At 37.3% G+C, this 18047-nt stretch overlaps 1 protein-coding gene and 1 pseudogene across 2 annotated transcripts in view; both read left to right on the top strand.

The window, feature by feature from the left end:
• SPAG6 (sperm associated antigen 6) overlaps positions 1–12111 on the top strand; it is a 67237-nt gene extending 55126 nt beyond the window's left edge. The window contains exons 9-11 of one of the 2 annotated variants that reach the window (XM_041764796.1): positions 2680–2796; positions 6909–7054; positions 11001–12111. In XM_041764796.1, the coding sequence (XP_041620730.1) occupies positions 2680–2796; positions 6909–7054; positions 11001–11070 (333 nt within the window). In that variant the 3' untranslated portion in view covers positions 11071–12111. The remainder of the gene's footprint in view (positions 1–2679; positions 2797–6908; positions 7055–11000) is intronic. The other variant, XM_041764797.1, reaches the window with a different exon arrangement.
• On the top strand, positions 654–1531 carry LOC121496469 (annotated as a pseudogene).
• Positions 12112–18047: the final 5936 nt, after the last annotated feature.

Raw genomic sequence — 18047 nt, forward strand, 5'->3', positions numbered from 1 at the left:
AAGTAAAATTTATAGAGACAGAAAGTGGGTTGGTAATTGTCCAGGGCTGGTAGGGGAGTGGCTACTAATGGAATAAGGTTCTTTACTGGAATGATGATGATGTTCTAAAATTAGGTTGTGATGATGGTTGCACAGCTCTGTAAATTCACTAAAAGTCCATTGAACAGTGCGCTTAAAATGAGTGAATTTATAGTATCTAAATTATATCTCAATAAGGTTATTAAAAAATCTTAAGCTCAGAAATTGACAAGTAAATAAAATCTTAATTAACTACTATACTAATATTGCTTTCACGTTGGGAAATATAACTGATTATTAATCACGACATACATTCCTATCTAGAAGTACCTAGAGTCATAAATCAGGTATATTTCTTGACAAAGGATAGTAAAGCTCAATGAATTTTGAGGATCATTAGACTCTTTTCTAGAGTTCTTAATTAATAAATTGACAGTACATCACCATGGCACAGTGGATGTGATCTGTGCTATGCAATTAGTAGACCTTATCATCAACAGCAGTTAAGTTAAATTTGTTGACCTGCTAAGGTCACCATAATCCTAAAATGGCTCACAAAGATATAACTAGATATGTTGGGGATTGAGAGTTTAATTCAAACTTAGGTTATACTACTTGTGGAAGAAAGTTGGGCGGCATTTCTTAAATTCCTTGTTTCATTTAGTTTATGAACAATGTTTGAGGACAAATGTGTCAAGAGGTAAGTACTGCTTAGCTTGGGTCTCTTGGAAACCATGAAGCCTTTACGGATAACACAAATGTGATGGAAGTTTTTCCTGAATCCATTTGCCAGTTGTAAAATTAATGATGTGAAAATCAAACTGCTCCTTGAAAAACAAAAGCAGTTCTTTTCCGGCTACTGCGGCGCAAGCTACCATGAGCAGCAAAGTGTCCCGCGACACCCTGTACAAGGCGGTGCGGGAGATCCTGCACGGGAACCAGCACAAGTGCCGGAAGTTTCTGGAGACCGTGGAGCTGCAGATCAGCCTGAAGAACTATGACCCTCAGAAGGACTAACGCTTCTTGGGCACCATCAGGCTTAAGTCCACCCCCTGCCCCAAGTTCTCCATGTGTGTTGGGGGGACCAGCAGCACTGTGATGAGGCCAAGGCAGTGGATATTCCCCACATGGACACTGAGGTGCTGAAGAAACTCAACAAGAATAATAAACTAGTCAAGAAGTATGATGCCTTTTTGGCTCCAGAATCTCTGATCAAGCAGATCCCACGAATCCTGGGTCCAGGCCTGAATAAAGCTGGCAAGTTCCCTTCCTTGCTGACCCACCATGAGAACATGGTGGCCAAAATGATGAAGTGAAGTCCGCCATCAAATTCCAGATGAAGAAAGTGCTATGTCTGGCAGTGGCTGTTGGCCATGTGAAGATGACAGACGATGAGCTCCTGCACAACATCCACTGAGCTGTCAATTTCCTAGTGTCCTTGCTCAAGAATTGGATCAATGTCCGGACTTTATGCGTCAAGAGCACCATGGGCAAGCCCCAGCACCCTTACTAAGACAGTTTAATAAATCCTAGTGCTACCGTTAAAAAAAAAAGAAAGAAAAACAAAAGCAAAAATAAAACCAAAAAAATCCCCAAATCCTCCTTGACATTTCAAAAAGCACTGCTAACTATTCAATAGCAAGATCCCAGAAGACCAGGTAGGCTAAGGCCTGAGAGAGATTCAGAGAATCTGAGTGATCAGAGGAAAGGATGCACTGACGCACAAAACCACATACAAGCCGGTGTGGAATTCCAGTGGAAAATCCACAGACAAATCCAAGAGTGAAGCCTTCCGAAGTGAAGAGGGCAGGCTTTATTTAATAAAACGATCACGACCAGCTGTGGCCTGTTGTTCTGCTTGTGGGGGCTGTGCTCCCTGTTGCCATCGGAGCTTTCCTATACGCTCAAGTAGACCTCTGCTCTTTTCTACCTGTGGATGGGGTGGTTTCTCCCCATGAGCTACCACAGCGTTATCTGCGAATGTTCACTGCATCATGCATATGATAGAATCTTCCTGACTATATACCTATAAGCCATAAGACCTTTTAGAGAATGTTTGATAATGACTTTCTACAATAAACTATTTTCTATTTGTTGATTAGGGAGGAGGACCTCTTGGTTATCTCACAGTTTAATATGTATGAATTTTGACACTAATAAATTATAATACATATTAATTTACAGTCTATAGCTTTATGCTTTTCAATTTTGCTTTCCTCATGGGTTATTTTAAGGCATCAGTAATACATTGTACATTTTAAAATGTAACATGATACAACTGGCAGGATATTCTATGATAAAACCAACCCCCTATAGAAGTTTTTTTGACAACTATCTTTTTTTTTTTAAGATTTTATTTATTTATTCATAGAGATACACAGAGAGAGACGGGCAGAGGCACAGGCAGAGGGAGAAGCAGGCTCCATGCAGGGAGCCTGACATGGGACTTGATCCAGGGTTCCCAGGATCAAACCCCGGGCTGCAGGCGGCGCCAAACTGCTGTGCCACATGGGCTGCCCTTTTGACAACTATCTTAAACAATGAAACTGCAGATTAGACCTGGAAATTCATTTCATTTTCAAATTCTAGGAATATGAGGTATGAATTTTGGTCAAGCTTTAATTACTACTTTGGTCTGTATTTTACTTTGTATTTCAATAGAGTAAAAAAGCCATCAAGAATATCCTACAAAAATGCACCTATCTACCAGCCCTTGAGCCATTTCTGTATGATGCACCTCCCAATATTCTGAAGCATGTGGTTGGACAGTTCAGTAAGGTAAGTACTTCTCTTTTCTGGAAGTGAGGGAAGAAAACTTAAATGACTTGTTAACTTTTTTCTGGTGGGTCAATGTCTTCTAAAAGATGGGGGCAGGCTTTACTTTTTAATTCTCACTGACTGTAGTGAAAGGAGGGGTAACATAGGCTAATAAAATTAACATAAGTTAATAAAATTCACATATAAATAATTCACATTTCCTTCTTCCTCACTTTCTTCACGGCCTCTGTACTGGCTTTTTCAGTGATCTTGGGGAGTAAATAGTATGCCAATATATAAACACCTCATAATACAGATAATTTATATTGATAGTAATTTAGTAATTCTCCTGGTATATGTTAGTCTCACTCATCTGGGAGCACTGCAAAGATCTTGTAAAGAGAGCAGCCCAGTGGCTCAGGGGTTTAGCGCTGCCTTTGGCCCAGGGCCTGATCCTGGAGACCCAGAATCAAGTCCCACGTCAGGCTCCCTGCATGGAGCCTGCTTCTCCCTCTGCCTGTGTCTCTGCTTGTGTGTGTGTGTGTGTGTGTGTGTGTGTGTGTTTCTCATGAATAAATAAATTAAAAACATTTTTTAAAAAAGGATCTTGTAAAGAAAACGAAAAAGCTGCCTGAGTCATTTATGACAAAGTCCGTGCAGTTTACTGGAGATGCTTTCAGACAGTCATTTGGAGTTTATTGAATTATTTTATGAACAGTTTTAACAAATATAGCCTTCATATTTCTTAGTCATTGCAGATTAAAAGTAGTAAGGTAGAAAGGTCAAGCTGCTGGATGTAGGCTTAGCCAGCAGGATCAACTATTGATAGCAAAGGCTGAGAAAGAATGAGTGTATCTGCACAGCTATCGATGGCCAGGGTGACAACCCTGAGCTATAAAGAGCTGGTTAAATTGTGATCAGGAGATTTGATTTAAGAAAATGGGGTCTTGGGATCCCTGGGTGGTGCAGCGGTTTGGCGCCTGCCTTTGGCCCAGGGCGCGATCCTGGAGACCCGGGATCGAATCCCACGTCGGGCTCCCGGTGCATGGAGCCTGCTTCTCCCTCTGCCTGTGTCTCTGCCTCTCTCTGTGACTATCATAAATAAATAAATAAAAATTTTTTAAAAATGTTAAAAAAAAAAAAAGAAAAAGAAAATGGGGTCTTTGGAAGTAGCATACCATAGTGGGTTATGAGCTCAGGCTCAGGCTCTGGAGTTAGGGTGTCTGGATTTCCCATTTGCCAGTTGTTATATCTTTAGCAAAGTCTTGATGTCTCTGAACCTCAGTATGGTTATGAGGGTAATGAGAGTTCCTATTTTATAAGGTCACTGTAAAGATTAAATGAGATGTTATATGTAAATAGGTTTACATATAACAATAGGTAATGGCAATAAACATTAGTTTAATGCCAGGCACATATTAAGCATTCAAACCTCCTCCCCCCACTGAGAAACCCAAAATGTTGCTTTTAAGAAATAAAGCATAGAAGTGGTTAAGGTTGATTCTTAAAGAATTAATAGAAATGAATGTGAGGGGCACATATTCATGTGAATAGTTAGGTATAATGCTATATAAAGGAGTTAACATTATTTGTATACTATATTTCTACAAACAATGAACAAAAACTATATAGTGTTACAACTTTTATATTAGGCCCTGCAACAGGTCTAGTTTCAGGTACACATCTGAAAGATTCTACTATCTACTAACAGCCTTCAGTTCTGTCTTCCATGATCTCTAACAGCTTGGGTGACCCTCAAGCACCATAGTCACTGGATAGCAGAAGGTTTTACATTGCTGGGGCTGCCTCAGGATATGGTTCTGGGTATTAGACACTTAGGTTCTGTTGTCCCCTTCTAGGAAAATAATCAAACCTTTTCCCCCTTTGGGTACTAGGTAAGAAAGTGATCAGCCAGTTTGATCGACTAAAGGGGGGAGGGAGTAAGTTGCTGAGTGGCTCATCTACGGAGTCATCAGCTCTTGAAAATGAGTAGCTGACATTATTTCTGAAAGTTTTATTTTATGGTCTCATCTTTTAGGCTACCGAGTGAGGTATTCTAGTTTTATTGAACTTACTATGAAAATGAACACTAACCTGAACTGAGTTTAAAATAAGTCATTAGAGTAAACCAGTGGGGTTTGTGGAAGTTAGCCAGCCAAGATAAAATAAAGACAGTACCACATATCATATCCTCTTATGTGCCTTTGGGAATATTTGCTTTGGGCAGAATTTTGTGTTTTCTTAATCTGAGGATACCAGAGCACTAGAAGGAGATGAAAATTCAAAGCAGAAGGTAAAAAAGACATTAATTTAGTGTGGCTGGGGTCTGAGACAGGAGGTAATGAAAACTCTCCAGGCCAAACAAGATATTTAAAACAGACGTAGCTGTAGGCTATTTCATTTTTTAGAAATACACACTAGTATCATCTTTTTTTTTTTTTTTTTAGAGCGAGCACAAGTGGACCTGAGCCTAAGGGGGCTGGGGAGGGGCAGAGGGAGAGAGAGAATCTTAGCCAGGCTCTATGCTGAGAGGAGAGCCCCATGCTGGGTTTGATCTCACAACCCTGAGATCATGACCTGAGCCAAAATCAAGAGTTGGAGACTTACTGACTGAGCCCAGGTACTCCACTAGTGTCATCTTTTATTGTCCAGCTGATGTGTATTATCATTCTGTCAGCAAGATCCTTTTGTAATTTTAAGTATTTGTTAAATGCCTACATGTACCCAGTACTCTGTGAAACACTGGAGGATAGACAAAAAAGAATGAGACAAAGTTCTTCTTCAAGGAACTTTATAACCTACCTGGGAGACCAGACAAAACAATTAGAAAATGCTTCAGTGTGCTGGATTTCATGGTAGACTTTTTTTTTTTTTTAAGAAGGAATAAATGAATGCAGTCTGAAGTATTCAGAGAGGACTTCAATGCAGGAAGTACAAGGGAATACAGCTGGTCTTTGAAGAAAGAGAGAGAATGGAGGGGGAAAGAAAGGGTGTTTCTGTCAGAGAGCATAGCAATGACTACAGAAGGGAGCAGGGATTCCCATAATGCAAACCCGCCCTCTCTCCAGGACCTTTCTTGTCTGGCCAGTCATTGTTGTCTTGCATAATTTATTTCTTTATCTCCATTGACTCCTTCATCTCAACACATGAACATCCACTGTCAAATCCAGCGACTTTTTAAAGTTTTCATTGGTTGCTTCTCAAAATCTTCTCTTGGATTTGTTGATTCCTTTACTTTTCTGATTTTTCTTGTCTTTGTATCATCTCCTCAATTTTCTTTCTCTGCTTACTCTTTAGTATGTCCATTCATTTGTTAAACATTTGTTGAGCATCTTTTAGGCACCAAGCACTAGAGAAATAAATGAATGAGTAAATGAACGAGTGAATATATCATTTGTCTTCAATGGCATTTATTTGTGACAGACATAGCAGCTGATAGTTAAAATATTATGTGGCAAGTGCACTGGCAGTGGTTCAACAGAATGCTACAAGAGAAGAAAAGTCATCTACTTCATCCTGGGATAAGAGGGTAGGAGTGTCCCAAACAAAGTTTCTTAAAGGAGGGGATACTTGAGCTGAATCTTCAAAGATGAATAAGAGCCAAATAAATGTGGGGAGAAGTGTGAAGCGTGGAAGGGCATTCTGGGAAGAGGAAAGAGCAAAGGCAAAGGCAAGAAATGGCCCTGCATGTATCTGTTGAGCTTACTGAAGTGAAATTTAGCCTACAGACTGGTAGGGGGAAGAAAGCTGGAGAGAGATTTAGGACCTGAGTCACAAAAGGCCCTCTGTGCCTGCTGAAGGAACTTGCCTTTGATTTTGTGGGTAGTGGAGAGACCCTGACAGAGTGTAAGCAGAGGAGGGACACTGCTTTACTTTTACATATGTGAGTGGATCCCCATTACCTTTGCTCATGTTCATTGCCTTTATTTCATCTCCATAACATAAAAAGCAAATATATTTTTTAAAAGGCTACATTTTACTTCTAATCATCAGCAAACTTAGGCTCATTCTGTTACAGATATATAGGACATAAATTCTCTTTTACATTTCCTCAGATATATTATTTCTTTTCACTAATAATATTCGTACTTGGAAAAGAAAAGCTGACGTTTTCATGTGCTTAACTTTTCAAGGTACTGCCACATGACAGCAAAGCTCGACGACTTTTTGTAACAAGTGGTGGACTTAAAAAGGTTCAAGAGATAAAAGCAGAGCCTGAATCTCTCCTTCAAGAATACATCAACAGTATTAACAACTGTTACCCAGAGGAAATAGTAAGGTGGGAAAAATGGACTTTGAGTAGTTCAAAATTATAGTTTTTCTGTTTTCAAATCTAGATTTTATATCCACTGTGTTAAAATGTGGTCTTTAAAATACTACATAAGACCAATGTATACCTTTACTTTTCTCTTGATATCTTTTCCCCCCTCAATTTAATAATGTTCTGATTGACACACACATCTCCAAATCAAACTGGAATGTGATCTGAGACATATCTATACTAATCCAACACTAAAGAGTACCCAAATACAGAGAGTAAGTTAAATTAACAATCTTTAATGTTAAACTGATTTAGAAAGGGCCTACAGATTCTGATTTTCATAGTTCCCTGCATATTATTTTTCTGCCCTAAGCTCACATTTATATTAATAGGAGTATTATAAATAGAAAAGAGATGTTGAATGGCAAAAAGAAAGTTACTATCTATATTACTATTAAAAAAAATAATGTTTGCGATCTGCAGGTGCCTCATCGTAATATAGCAGGAAGTTCTTTTGAAGATTAATTTTTTAAAATAAGGTTGATTTGCAGAGCATTAAACCTAAGCCTCGGTCTTTATAAGCCTAAAGAAGAACTATGCCACTAAACCCAAAAGAAATAAAAGCAAAGTTACCAAGAAAATATAGAATGATTTAAACAACTGAATCTTGAAAAATGCCCATAAAATATTCAGAATTAAAGACCATATTTACCCATATTTGTCTAATCCTACATTCATTTCTTATTTTCCCTAGTTAATATTAGAGAATATAAATTACAGAGTTTAAATCTTGTAATTTATATAGGGTATATAAATACTTTTTCCTATTTAATATCAGTGGTCTTTAATATATATAGTAACATTCATTGTAAAAGCATAAAAATAATCTTATTTAATATTAAGGTTTGTTTTCTATACATATATATTCTTCTAGTAAATTCTTTCCAGAGGTACAGTTCATGCACTTTTTTTTTCAGTTCATGCACTTTTGTGAGGTTTATGAGAACTGCTTGACCAAGAGAGTTCTAATAAATTAGCTTTAAAGATATTAATATAGAATAACATATATAAGGAGTAGCATATCATAAATGTATATCTACTGTATATAATATATAAATAATATACAAAAAAGGTTATATAAAATATGTGTAAAACCAGTAAGTGAAGGAAATATGAAAATCTTTTATTGAGAAAAAAATTAAGTTAATTTGCATACATTCTTCCCTTCAGGAAGAATGCTATTTTATATAAGTTTAAAATAACTTTCAATGTAATTTTCTAACATAATAAAATTATAGAAAAAATTTAAAAAGCCAAAGGGGTCTAAATGGAATGACCTATCAGAATTAACCGGCGGTAAGGTACTTTCTGGAATAGAAATCTTCTTTCTACTCCTTTCTAGAATTACTTTACAGAACACTAGGGAAAAATGAAAACTCTGTCACATTAGAATTTAATCTGGTGCTTTGTGAAAATACCATTGTAAAATTTTAGCCTCACACTCTGTGATCTGGGATTTTATTTTAAAAATTGGCTAATTATCATGAAGAATTCTGATTAGCTGACTTTTCATGTTTATTATATTTTTTAAAACATTAGGTTCTATACAATTTAGAAATGTTCTATAGAAATCTTTGAAACATTATCAATGAAAATGGACAAATATAAGCTTGAAATGGTTTTATTTTTGTAATCATATAATTCTCAGGAACTACTTGGTGACTATTTTAGAACTAATTATTCTTTAAAGACAGATTATCAGTGAATACATTCTTTCAGCTGTTACTAGCCTAAACATTATTTCATATTGCCTTGCCGTTTTAGTAAACTTTAAAGATCTCAAATAAGGTGGTTGGTGTGATGAGCAGGAAGGGCCTCTGGACTAGAAGGCCTGAGTTCTAATCCTGGCCCATTCCACAGACAGAAGGTATTTTTGGAACTCCTCTGTCTTCTGGATCTCTGCCTCGACTATATTGAAATCAGTATAAAAAACTATTAATGAGCTATTTCATTTTTTTATACTAAGTTTTTGAAATCTAGTAGGGAGGGATCCCTGGGTGGTGCAGCGGTTTGGCGCCTGCCTTTGGCCCAGGGCGCGATCCTGGAGACCCGGGATCAAATCCCACGTTGGGCTCCTGGTGCATGGAGCCTGCTTCTCCCTCTGCCTGTGTCTCTGCCTCTCTCGCTCTCTCTCTGTGACTATCATAAATAAATAAAAATTTTTAAAAAAAAAAAAAAAAAAAAAAAAAAAAAAAAAAAAAAAAAAAAAAAAAAAAAAAAAAGAAATCTAGTAGGGATTTTATCATATACAGTTCATTTCAATTCAGATGCTAAACTTTATTAGAAATATTTTATCTGTATTTGAATTGTATAACGTTTATAGTAGATTTACAAGTTGTTCCAAAGACACCTAAAAGTTTCATCCAGGGGCACCTGGGAGGCTTGTGGGTTAAGTGCCCAACTCTTGATTGCAGCTCAGGTCGTGATCTCAGGGTCATGAGGAGCTCTGCATGATCTAGGCATGGAGCCTGCTACAGATTCTCTCTCTCCCTCTTCCTCCCCTCCCTTACAACCGTTTATGTGTATGGGCATGTGCACACACACTCTCTCTCTCTCTCTCTCAGGATTAGTTTTTACATTTTTATTACAACTAAATATAAAAATTCAGTTCCTCAGTTACACTAGCCATATTTCTAATGCTCAGCAGTCACATGTAGCTAGTGGCTACTACATGAAATAGCACAATTTCTTAAGTTTTGGTTTTTCTAAATCTACTTCTTACCATTTATAAGAAGTACCTATCTTGTATCTGACCTATTTATCAGGCCTAGGAAGGTGAGGCCTGTTTTAAAATTTGTGGCTAACTCAGAGAGAGGAACAGTTTTGACTTCCTCAGTGTAAGAGTACTTGAAAGAGACCCACTGTTGAAGGACATATTTTTCAAGGGTAGGATGCCTTTCAAGGAGAAGCATCTTTTGGGTAACTTTTTATGTATGTGTGTATGTGTCTGCTTAACTATGCCTATAAATACACTATTGAGAAAATACTGTTCTGTTTTGTCCACCTCCACTTGACAAATTGTAGGATAAATTAGTGTAATATAAATTGTGAGTTTTTAAGTCAAGCACAGGTATGGCAAAGTCAAAGCAAATCTTGAACATTAGATTTTATCTGGAAAGAATACCTTAGGAAGTTTAATTATTTTGAGTGTTTTGGAAAACTTTAAATTATGCTTAGATTTTTTTATCTGTTTATTATATTCTAGAATGCCTGCCAAGTTTTGACATACTTTTATGTGTATGTAATTTCTTTCCATAGATATGAAGCATCCCATAATGCATTAATCAATATATCTAATACTTCTATATATTTTATAAAATGCTCAAATGATAAATATAAATTTTAGTACTTTAGATTCCCCCAAATCAATGAAAATGACTAGTTTCCTAAGTTTGTATGATGGGATATTTGCAAACCATTTATTAAATAGTTTTTTAATGTGAATTATACTCCCAGAAATTTTTGTTTTTATGGGTGACCAGATCTGATTAAGACATACAGTGAGAATAATCTGTAAGGCAATCAGAATGCAGACATCAATTAGTAATGTCTAACTTATGAAAAAACCTATTAGTTATGATCATTAAATCAACATCAGTCATTTAACATAATAAAAATAATCTTTGTAATAAAATACTATCACTGGATCCAAATATCTAGTTTTAAAAATGCCCCTTCTGTGCCACTTCATAACTCTTACATGTCTTGCTCTTTATCTAGCACAGTCTTGTAAATTGGTGTTCTCTTCCTTGGTAGTCTCTAACCTTATGCACAAAGCTTAACTATTCAGATATTTGAGGTTTCACTATTAGAATTAATTTAGATAAATATCTTATATTGAATCTTTTGTGCCTACTGTGCTAAATCTTTTTACAAGTATCTAAAAGAAAATTTTCTTTTTCAGATATTATTCCCCTGGATATTCAGAAACACTTCTGCAGAGAGTGGACAGCTATCAACCAATTACTAACTAATAAGCAGAGTTCTGTTTTTATACTCTAATTCACAACAGAGTATTTATGAATGACAGTCGTTAAAGCTCTTTCTAAATATTTGAACTAAGTACATTCTAGATTTATTCAGTGTGAAGTACCTTTGGATAATTTTTTCTAAATTTACGTAATACTTTAAGAATTAGTGGCCCGAAAGATGAGGAAATACTGGTCATTTACATAGGATTTGCTCTAAGGGCCAATTTTTAGAAGACACTAAAGGGCATTAAGGCATTTGTTGCTGTTCTGTTACCACCCCACTCCCAGTCTCAAACACACACACTCCCAACTACCTATAGGTGAAAGATGATGTTGAAAACTCTGTTATTTGACCAGTTCCTCCTAGACATAGGCAAGAGAAACTGGCCTTGCAAATTCCTCTGCAGGACATAGCAGGGAAATAGTTGAATAAGGAAACTAATGACAGAACTATAGGGCACCTGAAGAGACTCTGATGCTCTTTACATCAATGCATTCACTAAACACAGGGAAACTCTGGTAACCTGTTGAGTTCTCCTACTAACTTAGGAAGCTCTCCCTCTCCTCTTCATGCCAAATTTTCTAAGCTCTTTTTTCACCTCACTTAAACTGTTCCTTACCTATCATGGGGCTGGAGAGGGAGGAAGTCAATATTAAGCATTATTCCACTACAAACATGCTTCCCATTTCATGGAAAGGTTTCTGAGTCTAGCCTTGCTCATGAATAAACCAGGAAGCAGGCAAATAAAATGGGTCCTCAGCATACCCTGTCTTCACTTCATTTCCCTGAATTTCAAAAGTCACATTTTCAGGGATTTAAGAAATAATTTTTTAAAAATACCACTAAGGTTAGACTTTACATGCATTTTCACTTAGGGGGCTGTAAGGGGATGAGAGGGGGTTTCAATAAAATTTTAAATAAAAACAACATTAGAATTGTCCTTTGCATTTTTCCTGTAGTGTATTTCTGACCTTGGGGAATACATGATTAGGTTTAAGGGTCTTGGTTAGTTGGCGTGTGTGTGTGTGTGTGTGTGTGTGTGTGTGTGTATCTGCCTGACTGTCTGGATTTAGAAGGACATTTCTTACAGTGCTCTTCCCTGGCGGCCTGGAGAGGAGGCAAATGATAACCAGAGAGCCTGCAGGCCACAGTGTTCCCAAACTGGCCAGCTTTCAGATTTCCTTCTTGGATTCCCCCTGCCCCCCCCAAAAAGAACCTACCCATCTATTTTTGGTATCTTCTGGATTCATCTCTGTCATCATTTCCTGACAGTGCATAACTTTGCTGCATCTTTTTAAATTAAACTTCATCATACCCAAGACTGTCCCATTTCTTTTTGCCTTGTATCAGCCTAGGATTACTTGCAATTTGACTTTTAATACCTCTTGGGGTCTACTTTGTTTCCTTGTAGTAATTTCTTTGATTTATTACATAAAATAACTTTCATTTTCAGTTGTGGTAGCTTTCCTTTTTCTCCTTCATGCCTGCCCAGCATCTCTTCTGAACCTTTTAACAATCTGAGAAAATAAAGTTTTCATGTTTCTTCCTTAGTACCGTTGTTTTAGAATGGCCATGTTGGTCATGACAAAAATTAGTCTCTCTGGAATGAAACCTCCTCAGCTGTTCTGGGAATCGTGACTTTCCTATTATTATTTCTTGCCATTGTATGTTAATGTAGTTGAAGATTTCATCATTTCACACTTATCAAATACTATTAAAGAAATAAAATGTTTAATATTGTTTGGATGAATACTATAATTTTATCATGCAATTTGGAAAATATATGCTATGAAACATTTATTAATATAACACTTAAAGCAAAATTAGGCTTGCTTTATTTTTAGAAAAGTTCGTGATGTGACTTTTAAAAAAAAATCTTATCTATTTGTGCTAAAGCAAAATAGTATGTCTCATTGATGGTATTTTCTTTGATATTTTCATCCCTGCTTTGAATTTTGTCAATTCCTATTCTCCAAGCAGACCAACCCTGTCTCACTGCTCTTCTCCCCCCACTGCAGTTTATTTAAAATTCAACTATCATTAAGATATCTCATTTAGCTTATATGAACAGCACTTTATTTTTAGGACTTCAGTTCAAGAATAGAATACTTGAAGTTTATTATTGGTTGAAACATTATTCATACAGCTCACTTGTTATGAAAACAGGTGCATATAAGTGGTGCTGAAAAGAGATGTTGAAAATCTGGGTTCTAGTCATTTCTGTCACATAGTAAGGGGTTATAATACTTGTTCAGCTTACTCATAAGATGCCCATGAATCAACCTCCAATGGTGCAGGTAAAGGTTTTGTAAACCTTTCCAGTCTGTGAAAATTGATGTATGATCTCAGGGGAATCTTGACAGCCAATAGCAGATCAAACATTTTGGCTGGCAAATGGGCACACCGGGCCCCATCCTCTTAGGTAAGTGGAGTTGATACTAGATGATTATGATAAAGAAAAGCTACATTGCCTGTCCTCATGGAGTTTTCTAATAACACATTTGCCCAGACGCAGAGAGTAAAATAGGCACAAGACACTGAACACAAAACAGGCCTATTTCATATATAAACAAATGACAGCCTCATATTTACAGGAGGTTGTCCTGTTTTTCTGTTTTCTTTTTTTCCAAGTTTTTAATTCTAGTTGGTTTTGATCTGTTTTTCTAATCTTTTCCTTTCAAACTACCCTCTTAAATAAGAAAGGATTAAAGATTTGCTCCCTTCTAATCTTGATGTGAGGTCCTACATAACATAAACCCTGACCTTAAATTCCTAGTTGAGATCATCTCCATTCCAAAGTGTCAAGTATAGAAACTGACCTTGAAAGAATGATTTATCTGTTTTCAAATCGCCAACTCTTTTAAGTTAGGTGCTAGTGAATGTTGAAGCTGGTGTATTCTGTAGCTTATTTTGCCACAAAATTCACTGTATAGAAAATATTGATTTGTGGCTATTCTGCTTCAGAGATTAAAAGGATTAAATGACAGACATAACTCTAACTATTGCATTTAACAGTCCATTAAGGGACTGTGGACCTTTAAAATATGATTTGTCTATGCAATTATTTTTCTAGTAATATGAATACTTATTTTTTAAAGATTGATTTATTTATTTGAGAGGCAGAGGGGGGGGGTGGCTAAGGGAGAGGAGAAGAGAGAATTTTTAAACAGACTCCTTGCTGAGCACAGAGCCCTCACAGGGGTCAATCTCACCACCCTAAGATCACAACCTGAGCCAAAACCAAGAGTTGGATGCTTAGACTGAGCCACCCAAGTGCTCCACTTTTGTTTTAAGAGGATTTCATAGGGCATAAAATTAGATAATCAGTGATACTGCTTTAAAGAATGGTAAGTTTTATTGTATTTGAGTAAGCTTTTAAAAAAATTTAGGCAATATAGGAAAAGATAAAGAAAAATGCAAAACATCACTCACAGCCCAGAAAATGTCATTAAGAAGCTGACATAATTCTAGATATCTCCCTGAGCCTTTGTACAAATAAAAATTTTTAGAAAAGTGTATTCATGCTATCCATGCTATTTTAAAATAAAAAGAAAAAGCTATAATAGCTTGTTTCACAGAAGATGGGGCTTTTTTATTTTTATTTCAGTTGGTGTAAGGAAAAGTTCTCAGTGGTAAATTAAGGACCAATATAAAATATTTATAAATGGGCTCCTTTTGTTAATGATTGGCTAGTATTTGCTACAGAGATTTTGTCTTTTATATTTTTGGTCTTTTTAGGAGACATTTTATTTCATAATTTTTAAGTGATTCTATGAAACAGACCACAAGGTTTAATGTCTTTTTCTTTTCTCTTTATACATGAACCTATGACTTTGCGAATGCTATAGAGATTTTATTTTTACTTTTTATTTTTTTTAGAGTGTGTGTGTGGTAGGGGGAATGGCAAAGGGAGAAGGAGAGATAGAATCTTAAGCAGGCTCTACACCCAGCGCAGAGCCCAGTGTGGGCTTGATCTCATGACCCTAAGATCACGACCTCAGCTGAAATCAAGAGTTGGACATTTAACCAACTGAGCCAGGCAGGTGCCCCTAAATGCTACAGAGATTTTAAACTGAGTGCTATTTATGGGTTATCAGTTTTACAACACTTGTTCAAGAATATTATACTAAAGATATATCATTTTGCAAGGTGGGTTGGTATAGCTATTTACACATTAAATAAAGCCTATAATTTTTCCAATGTATACAGAATTGGTGGTAATGCACTCCTGCTAAAATTTATACTAAAAAAAATTGAATGTATACATTACTGATGGTAAGTATTTACTCAAAGTATTTTGGGATATAAAGAAGTCCAGTCCTTTGAGAACTACTACAACCTATATTGACTTCTCTCCTTTTTGAAGTTCTGTAGCATGTATAGTTTAAAACAAATGTAATTAAAATTCCAAAGAGAATGTCATCATTCTCCCACTTTCTTTTCTTCACTAACTCAAGTCTGACCTTTTTCTTGGATGAAGTGTGCTCTTCTGTCCCCAGTGGCACTAACACTGTGATGAGCATGCAGCAGCACTAATGGCAGGCTAGCCTGAGGATCAGGGCAGCTCAGTTCTCTGTGGTCATGTCTCTTCAAGTCCTGGCACCTTGCTTTTCTGAAAGACCATCATTTAGTGCAGAAGAGCACAGACTCTAGAGTTAGGGACCCATTTTAGAATCTCAAAACTGCTATGCCCTGACTCAGTGGCCTTCAGCAAGTTACCAATAGTACCCAATTTATAGGATCCTGAGGGTTAAACAGGGTGAATGAGCACAAAGCCTGGCATGTAGTAAGCAGTGACAGCACTAACTATATGGTATCCTTGTGTAATTAGAAAAAGGTGCACAGTCCTCAAGACACTTTACTTTCATCTAGGCAGAAATTGTTGTAATACTCTGATTTTTAGACCAAGACACTTTACTGCCATCTGCTGGAAAATTCTCTTAGTAAATATGCAAATCCATGATTTCTATGATGTGAACCACATCCCCTTAGATGTGCTGGTTTCCTTGGGTAGTACACAACCTGCACAACTGTGCACATAGGTGCTCAATAGATCATATTTGCTACTCTCCTTTTCACTTTTGTATATGGGGTTTGGAAGAGAATTCCAGATAAACAATACTATTGTATGAAGCAATTGATTAAAAAAAAAAAATCAAGGAGTCCAAGTTAATCTCCATAAACAGTTCATGTCTATTTTGTTACAAAGCTTGGACACATTTGGGCTTACTACTTCTCTTGCTTCTCACACAGAAAAGTACATTCTATAGTAAAATCTGCAATTTAAGTTAGCAGACATACTAATTCAACCATTATTCTGGCATCTATAAAAACTGAAAGACCAAACAAAGGACATATATATGCAAAATCAAAGTATGTTTTGGAATAATCCATGTAGCATTTAAATCTTGATTTTAAAAAGTGGTTTCAGAATATTACATTGTTACTGCAAGGTGGCAGATCTCTGGAAAGCAGCTCTGCCAGGGCTCTGTTCACCTTTCTTCATCCCAGAACCTGGGATGGGATATGACAGGTGACTCTCTCTTCTAGCCAAATAGCCTTTATTGAAGGGATCATTGTAGGACCTTTCTGTACACGAAAGGCAAAAATATGGCTAATTTGCATACCTAGCAGTACAATCATAAAGAAGATTGACTACAGTTGGGTAAGTCAATTCTAGAACCAACAGACTGAAGGACAGGTTGGTCACTATGAGGATAGAGCCTAAAATTCCTCCCTAAGTGTATTTAGTGACTATTTCCCATGCACTTCAAGATACTGCCCCAGGTCTTTTCCTGGGTGACAAAGCACCACAGCAGGTGTAGGCCCCAGTGCCAGAGGCAGGAAGCCCTGCCAGATTAGTCAGCAGGCCCTGTGGTATTGGAGGGATTTGTGGGAGGAAAGGACACTGTGCAGAGTTACTGGTAACTCCAACCGGAGAACCCACAGCATAGGCTTCTGGGATTTGGGAGCATAGCCATACCATCTATAGTAAAGAACTTTACGCCATGAAAAGGTGGCCTTGACTGAGACAGAGCAACTGATTGTGCAACATTATGTAACTGCAACCAAAGATAACAGGGACTAGGTTCTAGCAGACCCAGCAGGTCATAAGCTGGGTGGACCCAGCAGCAACCCACCATAAAATGGAAATGTAAGAAACAGGATTGGGCATGAACAGGAGGGCTAGAGGGCACAAGTAAGTTGTTCCAGTTGGTGGCCCAGATCTCCACGAATGTGCTGGCATTCACAACTGTGAGTTCACAACTAGCTCACAACTATGGCTGCATGGGGGTATCTCTTATGGCTGGCTGACAGAAAAGAAAAAAGGCCACCTTTTCTTCACAGATGAGTTGGCTCAGCATAAGAGTGCAAGCTGAAAGAGATGCTGCTACGCCACAGCCCTACATAGGGGGACCCTGAAAGAGAGTGGTGAGGGAAGGTTTCTGGCCGTGCGCCTAGTTGTCTGCTTTGCATGGAAACAAGAATAGTTCCAGGTAAGAATATACACAGGGTCATAGCCAGTGGTAAATGGGGTGACAATCTGGCTAGAGGCTCAGAAGGAGAAATAATAAAATATCATGGATAAGGTGTGAACACAAAATGTGAAGAATTTTGTGTCCTAAGTTCATGCATATCAAAGTGCCACTGTCTTAAAGCCACTAAACATGTTCATGGTCCAGCCATGGACATCAGTCAGTCTCTCTCATCCCGACTGTAGTGCTGGCACAACGGGTACTTAAGTGGAGTAGCCATGGTGATGGGCATGGTGGTTATAAACAGGGCTTCAATTTACCAAGGCTGACCCAGCCACAGCTACTGCCAAATATCCAACCTGTCAATCAGAGAAATCAATGCTGACCTCCCAATTGCAGCACCATCCCACAAGGTAACCAAGCTACCATCTGGAGGTAAGCCGACTACAAGTGGACCTCTTCTATCCTGGAAGAAGCAGGTATTCATCTTGACTAAGGTTGTT

This window comes from Vulpes lagopus, chromosome 8, assembly GCF_018345385.1.
Source record: "Vulpes lagopus strain Blue_001 chromosome 8, ASM1834538v1, whole genome shotgun sequence".
NCBI lineage: Eukaryota > Metazoa > Chordata > Mammalia > Carnivora > Canidae > Vulpes > Vulpes lagopus.